Source organism: Eptatretus burgeri, chromosome 6, assembly GCF_056783735.1.
Source record: "Eptatretus burgeri isolate ZD-2024b chromosome 6, Ebu_testis_v1, whole genome shotgun sequence".
Taxonomy (NCBI): domain Eukaryota; kingdom Metazoa; phylum Chordata; class Myxini; order Myxiniformes; family Myxinidae; genus Eptatretus; species Eptatretus burgeri.
In genome coordinates, this window is record NC_140966.1 from 83,347,120 (window position 1) to 83,360,268 (window position 13,149).

General features: G+C 37.6%; 1 protein-coding gene across 8 annotated transcripts in view; it reads right to left on the reverse strand.

The window, feature by feature from the left end:
• DCAF15 (DDB1 and CUL4 associated factor 15) overlaps positions 1 to 1,890 on the reverse strand; it is a 77,555-nt gene extending 75,665 nt beyond the window's left edge. For 7 of the 8 annotated variants that reach the window (XM_085885887.1, XM_085885886.1, XM_085885885.1 and 4 more), the window contains exon 1: positions 1,584 to 1,890. In XM_085885887.1, the coding sequence (XP_085742013.1) occupies positions 1,584 to 1,652 (69 nt within the window). In that variant the 5' untranslated portion in view covers positions 1,653 to 1,890. Of the gene's footprint in view, positions 1 to 290; positions 597 to 1,583 lie in introns of those variants that run through there. The other variant, XM_085885881.1, reaches the window with a different exon arrangement.
• Between the last annotated feature and the right edge of the window lie 11,259 nt (positions 1,891 to 13,149).

Here is a 13,149-nt window from a genome sequence, read left to right on the forward strand (position 1 = left end):
TCATAAACTAACGTTTGTAGACAGACAAAGTGAACCAATTGTTTAACCCAACTTGTTACTTCGTGCGTGCGGGTTAATACACATTAGACGTTGCGACGGTCTGTCAGACACTTGTCGGTGAATTAGATGGCTGCAATTTTGAAGTTCAGGTTCTGATGCGAAGGTGACGTTCCAGTCTCACTCTTTGCTCGATGGCTTCACGCAGGACGAGTCACGCCATCTCGCGTCATACCCAAACCCTCCCAGTGATATTTTCTAACCCCATAACAGTTCTCTGACTTGTAGGTTACCGTTTCCTCCCCTCCTCTCCGTTTCCTCCTTTCCTTTGCTTGGCACGTCCACATGTGGCCCCACTGCCAGTTCGTTGTTGAGTTTTCACCTGCGCTCAACTCACTCTTCCATAAGCTGAGATTTTGAATTAATAAATAAATAAAAGTTGGACAAATTTCAAACCGTACAAAGTTAAGACTATAATCACAGGATCAACAACGCTCAGAAAACACCATTTTTGACACCAATTTATCCCAAACGTTTTCAGAGGATAAGAAACACACACACACAAAAATACACACACACAAACAAACACAAAAACACACACACAAACAAAAACACAACACACACAAACAAAAACACAACACACACAAACAAAAACAAAAACACACACAAACAAAAACAAAAACACAAAACACACACGAACAAAAACACAAAACACACACACACACAAAAACACAACACACACACACACACACAAACAAACATAAACACACAACACACACACAAAAACACACACACAAACAAAAACACAAACACAAACACACAAAACACACACACACTAACAAAAACAAAAACACAAAACACACACACACACGAACAAAAACACAAAACACACACACACACACACACACACACAAAAAACACAACACACACACAAACAAACATAAACACACAAAAACACACACAAAAACACACACACAAAACACACACACACACAAAAACACACACAAACATAAACACACACACACAAAACACACACACAAAACACACACACAAAACACACACACAAACATAAACACACACACACACACACAAACACAAACACACACACACAAACAAGCACACACACAAAAACAAAAACACAAACACACAAACACACACAAACAAACACACAAAACACAAACACACAAAACACACACACAAAACACACACACACACACACAAAACACACACACGAAGGTATTGACAGGGAATGTTATGGACCCCCGGTGCGTATGACGTCAGAATATAACGTAACCACCACAGCTGTGGTGACGGCTCGACACGGAAAACCAACGATGATCAAGTGGTGAAGTGTAAACCAGGAGCACAAACACTCACTCGATCACCACGAAACGGTGATCATCCCAAGCGAGTAATCCTAGTCTGACCGTTACTGCGTGAAGGGAAAAAAAATCGGCATTTGTTGGTGACATCAGTGATTTACAGGACACCACAACAATTAACCTCCCTCACAGCGGTGTGGGCACATCACACGCAGGACCGTGACGTATCACCTCAGAAAAAAAAAAACCACACACACCACACACCTTAAGCTTGGCGAGTCGCCTCATCAAATGAACACCATCGCGAAGCCGCGCGCCTCCCACTGGCGCCATTTTCACCTTTTCACGAAAACGACACCAACTTGTCTCGCATTCTACTGTTACTTCTTAAATCATCTTCGGTCCCCGTGTCCGGCGAGAATCTGACTCGTTTTTGTTTGTCTTTTTTTCCCCCAAATGTAATTATTAAATACTGTTGCTGTTTCCGCGAAGCGTGGAGCCACCAATATACCACGAGTCAATGGCGCTCACGTTAAACCGTGTCACGTGACGGCATTTTTATATCTTATATTTTAAACTTACCGTCTGATTTACTATCGTATCGGAAATTATTCAGAGCGTCACTTATAGCTCAGTCACGCAGTGGGCATGAGTATAATCACGCTGTGGTAAAAAGCGAATATCGAGCGCAGAATAGTAAACAGCGCTTCGAACAATCGCTGCTCATTGATGCACGTTGTTTTTTACTCTGATACAATTATTGTACTAAATCGATGACTGGACGTTATTAAACTCTTTTAATCTCGACAACCGATTATTTTTTCTTCTTATTTAAAAGAATAATCTCACGAGGGATCACAAATAATGTCGACACAGGAGGCCATTCGGCCCGTCGTGCCTGCGTCACATCAACACAAACATACATTCTACACTAATAAAAGACAACGCGTGCGTGCGTGCGTCCATCCGTGTCGACATATGGGGTTAAAGTATCCACCTTCATTTCGGTAAAGGGGTCACGATTCACGGACCAAGCTGTGAAGTTTTCTGTTCTCAAAGTTTTGTGTCGAGGACTCTGTTTCGGATCGTCACTGAGCCCAGGACGGATTCCAACTGTAGTTCCTTTGTAGTGATATTCCCAGGGATGGTTTGTCAGTAATATGTCTGTGAGGTTCTTCATCAACATTCCCATGAGGTTTTTCGTCATCATGGTACAAATTTTGGCATTCTTCAGCTTCCAGGATCTTTTCACTTCATGTTTGAGATCTTGGTATTTGGTCATTTTCTCGATTTCTGCATCCTAAAGGCCCGGTCACACCTTGACGTTTTAGCCAACGTATGCCGATTTTTGAATTTTTTTTCTAAAACGCTGGCACACGTTGAATATGTTATGGGTAAGTTTTGATAACATTGAGAGCACGCTGAAAAACACTGCCATAGGTCGTTGTACGTTGGCTTGAAACGTTGTACTTTTCGGTTGTCTTCAAATTTTTTCATGCTTGAAATTTCACGACGTATGCCGGCGTATGACTCACACGTTCCGCTACGCTGGCCACAAGTTGTATGCACGGTCTGCGATCGTTGACAGACGTCAACACATGCTACTTGTAAGTTAATCATAAGTTGAGACATGCCGAGGTAGTGTTTAGAGTACCCGAAACTTATTTCTAACCTATGATTAACGTGTTGTTGGCACGTTACGCGATCGTTGCCACACATCGACAGACGTTACTTTTAAGTTACTCATAGGCTGAAAGACGTCGGTATAATGGATCGTCCTTGCGTCAGCGTCCACGGCCACGGCCAGGACACTTATTTGCAGCATTCTTCAAACTTTTCTTCGGCATGACGAGGATGTTCACACTTCGATGTCTAGCTTGGCTATGATTCCAATTGTCCATCGGCAGCGTCTATTTAAAATAGTCGAGTTTGAGTGTTTTAACACATTCAGAAGAAACGCTTCAAATTTCCAAGCGCCAGCGTCAAAAAACAAAGGCGAGTGACAGCAATTTAAATCGTTTATTGTAAACAATGAAAATAGCTGAGTGGTTCCGTTTAAAAGTCGTTGAGTGTAAAAAAAAAATCCAATTGTTGAGCGCAAGCGTCTACTTTCAATAGTGGAGATACAGCCATTTAAATCATTGAGTGGCAGCCTATGAATAGCAAACCCCACGTCACCGGCAAAGATAAACTGCCAAACGATATGGATAAGTTAGGCTATCATTGGGCATAGTTTGTGAACGCCGGCTTCACGATAATTATTCGTTGGTATATCGTATCGAAAAGTAATCAAAGTGCTCTATGCACATTATTAGTTCATTGTGCATTTGTCCAACCCGTTATGAATAGACCTAAATCGTAAAAACAAGCTATAGCTCATTGTTGAAAAAGCCCCATAAAAAATTAGCCGCGAAGAACTTCAAACAATGGTGAAAAGATGTCTCCTACCTGTGGACACGTGGACGCAAGGACGATCCACCATAACCCACATCCTCCCCCTCACACTCGCCTACTACTGCCAACATGAACAAACTAATACTGATACTGATACTGTTACTGCTGACATGGACATCGACTCAAAAAGGAACTCGAAAACACTGTTGGGTTCCCCTTTTATGAGCAGCATTTTTATATACCAATTCCCAAAACCGCTGGGAACACGTCTTTATATGGCAGTTGTAAGCTAGAAACACATTCATTTATTTTTTTTTGTCGACCGGAAGACGTCATTGGAATAAGTCTACATACGTCAATGTGTGTTGGGACTACGTAAAGAATTGGTTCAAAGCACGTCAAACATAAGTTAGAAATAAGTTTCGTGTAAAAAAGACATTACCGCGACGTGTTTCGACTTATGAGTCGTTTATAAGTAGCGTTTGTGGACGTGTGTAAGCGTCCACATATCGTGTGTAAAACTTATCCCCATCACATGCGGAACGTGTGTCATACGCCGAGTACGTCCCAAAATTTTGAACATGTTTAAAATTTCTTGACGTACTCTACTTACTACGATGTATGATAGTGTACTTTAGCGTTGTACTCACGTATACCAAACTTACTCATACCGTATTTGACGTGCCCCAACGTTTGAGACACATTTTTCTTAGGTCGGCATACGCTGGCAAGATCGCCAAGGTGTGACCGCGATGTTGACACTTCCATTTCTACGGCAGTTATGATTCGAATCGTTGTGCGTCAGCCTTTTAATAGGCTACGTCACGACATCGTCGGCGATGCGTGCAACGCGCTATGCCTAAGTTAGACTATCGTTGGGCATCGGTTGTGTAGGCCGACAACAGGTTCAGCATTCGTTGGTATAAGTTATCTATAACACAACGAAACGTTCTGTGTCCGTTACCAATGCGTTATACATAAGACTAAGTCGCTATGAATACGTCCGAATCTTTAAAAAAAAACATCAAAAGTTCAACGTAAGCCAGCGTTTTAGATACATTTTAATATGTTGCCATCGCTGGCTAAAACATCAAGGTGTGACCGGGCCTTTAGTCCAAAATCACTGGTATCAACACTTCAATTAGCAATGCCTTCTTCTCTTGTTTTTGCAACTAAGTATGATATCTGGTCGCAATGCTTTGTTTTTGATGTTTACACCCGATGGGATCATAAGGTCATACGTGAGCGGAACTTCAATCTTTTCAGTAATTGCTTTTGGTTCATTTTCCCACAAATTTTCTGGAACTGGGATATCAAAGTTTTTGCAGATGTGCCAGCGGATTACTTTACAAACTCTGTTGTGTCGTTGTGTGTACAGCTGTTCTGACACGTTTTAATTTTTTTTCATGTTGCGTCATAAAGCATAACATCATTCTCTTTGCTGACCCCACTTCGACCCCTCACCTGTCTTTTTTTTCCCCCTCTTCTCCAACCTTCTCTCTCACTCTGTCCCCTCCTCATAAAATGCAGCACTCTCTTCCTTCACCTCTGTCACTCTCTCTCTCTCACTGTGTCTACATGCGTGTAAGCATGTGTGTGTCTCTCTCACAGTGAATAGCAATGTTTGGTGAGGTGTCACTCTCCCCAACTCCCCCTTCTTCATCTCTCACTGTCTCTCTCTCCCCCTTGTCCCCGTCAGTGAAGCGACGAGTTGAATTTGATAGTCCTTGCTATAATTCATGGACCGGTGGTTGTGTGTTTGAGGGTTTGTTTGCCACACTCCAAATCACATTCTAATCATACATATTTTATAGACGTACGAACATTCTAATTGTACATATTTTATAGACACTCACATTCTAATTGTACACATTTTGTAGACGTACTAACATTCTAATTGTACATATTTTATAGATGTACTCACATTCTAATTGTACATATTTCATATATGTACTCACATTCTAATTGTACATATTTTATAGATGTACTCACATTCTAATTGTACATATTTTATAGATGTACTGACATTCTAATTGTACATATTTTATAGACGTACTAACATTCTAATTGTACACATTTTATAGATGGACTCATTCTAATTGTACATATTTTATAGACATACTCTCATTCTATTTGTACACATTTTATAGACGTATTAGCATTCTAATTGTACATGTTTTATGAACGTACGAGCATTCTAATTGTACATATTTTATAGACGTACTCGCCTTCTAATTGAACATATTTTATAGACGTACTCACTTTCTAATTGTTCACATTTTATAGATGTACGAGCATTCTAATTGTACACATTTTATAGACGTAGTCAAATTCCAATTGTACACATTTTATAGACGTACTAACATTCTAATTGTACATATTTTATAGACGTACTAACATTCTAATTTTACATATTTTATAGACATACTCACATTCTAATTGTACACATTTTATTGATGTACTAGCATTCTAATTGTACATATTTTATAGACGTACGAACATTATAATTGTACACATTTTATAGATGTACTCATTCTAATTGTACACATTTTATAGATGTACTCATTCTAATTGTACATATTTTATAGACATACTCTCATTCTATTTGTACACATTTTATAGACGAATAAGCATTCTAATTGTACATGTTTTATGAACGTACGAGCATTCTAATTGTACATATTTTATAGACGTACTCGCCTTCTAATTGAACATATTTTATAGACATACTCACTTTCTAATTGTACACATTTTATAGATGTACGAGCATTCTAATTGTACACATTTTATAGACGTAGTCAAATTCCAATTGCACACATTTTATAGACGTACGAACATTCTAATTGTACACATTTTATAGACGTACGAGCATTCTAAATTGTACACATTTTATGGACATACTAACATTCTAATTGTACACATTTTATAGATGTACTCATTCTAATTGTACATATTTTATAGACATACTCTCATTCTATTTGTACACATTTTATAGACGTATTAGCATTCTAATTGTACATGTTTTATGAACGTACGAGCATTCTAATTGTACATATTTTATAGACGTACTCACTTTCTAATTGTAAACATTTTATAGACGCACGAACATTCTAATTGTACACATTTTATAGACGTACAAACATTCTAAATTGTACACATTTTATGGACATACTAACATTCTAATTGTACACATTTTATAGATGTACTCATTCTAATTGTACATATTTTATAGACATACTCTCATTCTATTTGTACACATTTTATAGACGTATTAGCATTCTAATTGTACATGTTTTATGAACGTACGAGCATTCTAATTGTACATATTTTATAGACGTACTCGCCTTCTAATTGAACATATTTTATAGACGTACTCACTTTCTAATTGTACACATTTTATAGATGTACGAGCATTCTAATTGTACACATTTTATAGACGTAGTCAAATTCCAATTGCACACATTTTATAGACGTACGAACATTCTAATTGTACACATTTTATAGACGTACGAGCATTCTAAATTGTACACATTTTATGGACATACTAACATTCTAATTGTACACATTTTATAGATGTACTCGCCTTCTAATCGAACATATTTTATAGACGTACTCACTTTCTAATTGTACACATTTTATAGATGTACGAGCATTCTAATTGTACACATTTTATAGACATATTAGCATTCTAATTGTACACATTTTATAGACGTACTAACATTCTAATTGTACATATTTTATAGACGTACTAACATTCTAATTGTACATATTTTATAGACATACTCACATTCTAATTGTACACATTTTATTGACGTACTAGCATTCTAATTGTACATATTTTATGAACGTACTCGCATTATAATTGTACATATTTTATAGACGTACTCACTTTCTAATTGTACACATTTTATAGATGTACGAACATTATAATTGTACACATTTTATAGACGTACGAGCATTCTAAATTGTACACATTTTATGGACATACTAACATTCTAATTGTACACATTTTATAGATGTACTCATTCTAATTGTACATATTTTATAGACATACTCTCATTCTATTTGTACACATTTTATAGACGTATTAGCATTCTAATTGTACATGTTTTATGAACGTACGAGCATTCTAATTGTACATATTTTATAGACATACTCACTTTCTAATTGTACACATTTTATAGACGCACGAACATTCTAATTGTACACATTTTATAGACGTACAAACATTCTAAATTGTACACATTTTATGGACATACTAACATTCTAATTGTACACATTTTATAGATGTACTCATTCTAATTGTACATATTTTATAGACATACTCTCATTCTATTTGTACACATTTTATAGACGTATTAGCATTCTAATTGTACATGTTTTATGAACGTACGAGCATTCTAATTGTACATATTTTATAGACGTATTCGCCTTCTAATTGAACATATTTTATAGACGTACTCACTTTCTAATTGTACACATTTTATAGATGTACAAGCATTCTAATTGTACACATTTTATAGACGTAGTCAAATTCCAATTGTACACATTTTATAGACGTAGTCAAATTCCAATTGTACACATTTTATAGACGTACTGACATTCTAATTGTACATATTTTAAAGACGTACTCACATTCTAAATGCACACATTTTATGGACATACTCGCATTACAATTGTAGATATTTTATGGACGTACTCTCATTATAATTGTTCATATTTTATGGACGTACTCTCATTAAAATTGTACATATTTTATGGACGTACTCACATTCTAATTGTACATATTTTATAGATGTACTCATTCTAATTGTACACATTTTATAGACGTACTCGCATTCGAATTGTACAATTTTAAAGACGTACTTACATTCTAATTGTACATATTTTATGAACGTACTCACATTATAATTGTACATTTTTTATAGACGTACTCACATTCTAATTGTACATATTTTATAGACGTACTCACATTCTAATTGTACATATTTTATAGACGTACTCCCATTCTAATTGTACATATTTTATCGACGTACTCACATTCCACAATTCAGCACATATTTAAAGACGATCATTTTATTTATCACGCTGCAAAATATTGAACAGAAATATCAATAAAATCAAACATAATCTTATATATTATTTCCGAGTTTGTGGTTTCGTGTCGTGCTATCTTCGACTTTGTTCTGCGCTCGAGTAACGTGATATTCGGCTTACATTATCTCAAATACCATATGAGGTGGATGGTACAAAAAAGGTAAATAAAATGGTTCTGAAACAGTGAAATCGTATTCCACTTACTGCATTAAAGTAAAATTACTACTGATACTCTGCATCAGTTCCTTTCTCAAACACACCCACCCCAACATGTCGCGCAGAGCGCGGGTTATGCTAGTATTGTATTACTTTTGGCTAAGCCTGGTGTTGGCTTAGTGGTTAGGGTGGTGGTTTGGGATCCTAGTGTCCTGAGTTTAAGCCCCGTTGGCCACTGAATTAATATACACCAGGAGGTTGACTCAGCCTGTCATCCTTCTGAGGTTGGCAAAATGAGTACCAGTGTACTGGTAAGGGGGACACTGCATCAGCAGCATCCCAACCAATGATGCAACCAGCAGCCACAGGCTGCACTTGATAGAGAGATTACTTTTGGGTAAACAATATAGGGGAGTATCGACGGAGGGTATCCCTCCCCCCCAGGACTCGACCAAACCAACCTTTTTAGCTTCCTTTTGTGGTCCTATTACACATTTGAGATGTTAACAAAAAAATTCCCGGCACTCTGTTGATATTCAAAATGGCGTCCAAAATGGGTAAAATCATGGAATACGGTGTATAACATCTCAAAAATGTGGCAAATTGGAAAAATAATTGGGATTTGGTTCCTGATCATAAGTTACTAGTTTCTGATAATTGGCTGTATACTGCTTTCTGCGTTTTGGGTGGTATTGGGCCTCTGCTGCAAACAAATCAAATCCTCGGATTCATCTTAAGAGCCACTCGTGATTGTTCTCTTCTGCTATTTGCAGCACTTTCTGCCATCCATCACGTTCAAATGAAGAGGTGCCTTCCTTTGTGTCGATGCCTGCCTTTTCATATGGATTCAGCCTTCAATATTTCAGAAAATACAATCAGGTTCAAAAATGATCTTTTCTGATGCTTTCTTCCGCTTTACCCTTCCTTCTTGGCTGGTAGATGGTCCAGGAGCTTCAGGATCGTTAGATGGTTTACTAGCTGTTAACCTATGTAGGTTCAGGGTAAATCTTTGGTAACATCCTCGGTGATAGCCCTAGTTCTCCTGGATCTCATCAGGAATGCCCTGACAGATATCTGTCACGATATGAAGAACCTGGTGGTTCAGCTTAGCGACGATCCCGTATATTTTTGAGAAGTTCCACTATCATTTGGATTCGTCAAGTCTGAAAAATATGTGAACGATCCATGCTTTTCCAGCCATATGAATGACACAATGTTCCTGTTTGCGTTTTCTTTCCATTTCAACAACTTTCTTTTTATTTGACAATTACATTTAACTATTTCTTGCTTGTCTGACATCTTGACTTGTGATCTTGATCTTGACTAGCTACAGTATTGCTAAGCTAACTAATTTAACTAATCTAACCTGGAAAGAGAAAAAAACACATAAAAAGATTAGTAGACATAATACTTGAGTGTATGTAAATATTCAAAGTGTGTGTGTGTGTATGTGCGTGTGTGTGTGTGTGTGTGTGTGTGTGTGTGTGTGTGTGTGTGTGTGTGTGTGTGTGTGTGTGTGTGTGTGTGTGTGTGTGTGTGTGTGTGTGTGTGTGCGTGCGCGCGTTTTCTGGCTTTCAAATTGTCCGCCATCTTCAATTCCAAGTACGATAACAATAATAAACATCCTTGATAAGAATTTCAAGACGAATATTCCATGGTTCTGTCCCTCTATTATTATTACATCTATGATTATTTGAAGCTGACATTTGATACTTACTCTGATTTTCCCATTTTAAAAACATGGATACCATCCGTAGATACTTGACTAGTATTGAATGTTTTTCCATCGAGGACCAGAATATATATATAAATTGTTTGGTGTTCCACCTCTGGAGCAGCCCACATATAGTTGCCATGTGAAAAAGATATTCGAAATCTATTTTGTTGTCGGACAATCAGAACGCACTCTCTAAACAACTATGTCAGTATATGCATCAAAACCACTTGTTTTTAAATTTTTCGCAATCGAGTGGAAAATTTTCAGAGTAAATTCGTTAAAATACTAGACGGGCATTCGGTAGAGTGCATACCTCCGCCATACAATGCCTGATCCACAATAATAAATCGGGCTTAATACATTTTTGAAATATCATGTCTTGGCCCTACCTCTCAATGGTGAAGCATCACATAAAAAAAATCAGATCCAGATCCAGATTAGAATCTGCACCAAAAATGAATCAATTCTTTCCTGTCATGCACCCAACGTGTCTACCAAGTTTCGTCCAAAACTTTTTGAGATATCGTGCTATATATCGTTTTTGGCCCGATCTTTCAATGGTGAAGAATTCACTTTAAAAATTCTAGGAGCCCGATCTGGATCTTCACCAAAATCTATTCAGTTCGTCCTTGTCACACACCAAACCTGTCCACAAAATTTTATCCAAATCCATCCTCAACTTTTTGAGATATCCTGCACACAGAGAGACAAACAAACAGACAGAAAGGGGTGAAAACATAACTTCCTTCATCTTCGGTGGCAGAGGTAATTATAATTATCAGAATAAAATACTATATATAGGGGGTCTGGTTGTCTTCTTTTTTCCTTTGCAGCACAACGCTGTGAGTAGCATCATTGACTTTGGGTGTGGCAGTGCTGTTGATGCAGTGCCCCTGTAGGTTTGAGCAGTAATTTGGAATTTGGCCAGGATGCTGGGGAGAGCTTCCCAACTTTGTGAAGGACACCGCAAAGGAATCTTTAATGTCCACTCATTCCGGACAGTTTAACATCCATCTGAGGGACAGCACACACGTCGATTAATCACCCTGCCTTTGAAACACCGGGATGACAGTTTATAACTGGATTGATATTTAAACCCATTTTAGACAGCTTCGAGTGAGTGTGCATACCTCTTGGCCCTCCTGCCGTGAAGTGGGGATGTATTGCTTTGTAGTTACTGAAAATATTTTTCAAATCATTCTTGAATTCCTATTTCGCTTTACTCATTCTAATCCTCCAATTTATTTTGCATTCAAAACTTTTGGGATTTTCCGATAGAGAACCGAGTCATGGACACCATGCCCACTGTTCATACCACGGGAGCTTTCACCTGCTTTAAAATTATTTGTGTTGCACTCAATAAAGTTACTCTTCGGGCATATTCATTCATGTTTTCTTCACTGGATTCCATTGTCAGAACAGTAGAAAAAGTTAAATTTAAAGCTTTGGCAATTTCACATGTTCTTGTGCAAATATGGAGAAGCATAGCCTTTCTTAAATAAATATGCTTCGTTATAAGAAATCGGTAATTTCTTAACATATTCAGATTTCAACTCTTATTTAATCCACCAGATCTGAGCCTGTGTTCCAAAAGCAAGGCATGCTTGAAGAGGCCAAATCAAAATGGTGGTTTAGACCCCTGTGAGGCAAAGTTGGCTGACCAAGGGTAAGGCCTTTCATGGAGGTAAGCCGTTAATTACATAATTAAATAAGGCTGTTAATTGTCTTCAAAAGGGGTGTTTAAATTTATCCAAACACCCAATTTTCATTCATGCAGTCCCTTGGAGTTCCATTTGTATACATGCAAGGTTTGGGCCACAAGGTTTATGGTTTTGTTGTTATGAAGGTGAAAAACACACACACACACACACACACACACACACACACACACACACACACACACACACACACACACACACACAATTACGTGAGTTATATACTTAGGCCTAAAAAAACAAAATGTTGAGTTTCCAGTAACCTGACCTACCCCAATTTTATTGTCTTGTGAGGTTCGACTGCCACGCAACCATTTTATGTCCATTGTACATGACATTACTCTGTACCATTGTTGACTGTTGTGATCTCAACAGAGAAAGCCAGTGGCTTTTTTTCTGTTGGAGTCAAAAAGTTTTATCGACCTTTTAGAAACATTGCACAACCCACCTGGGACACATCGATGGTGTCTTGTTCAAAGTTGGAAAATGGACGCTATTCCCAACTGACAAGTCATGGCTGCCGTGCACACATTTGGTGTTCGTTTTTTTTTCCTTCATTTTAAGTGCCGATGAGGTCACCAAGACACACAATATGTCAGACCCAAGAGGTCTGCATTTTACACACTTATGTCCGGCGAAGAACAAGAAGAAGCTTATTGTGAACATCGGTTTAAAATCGAAAACAAAGTGTAAATATTCGCTCTGAATATTTGAAAATACAGAACTGAATTTCTAGAAAAAAATATTTAAG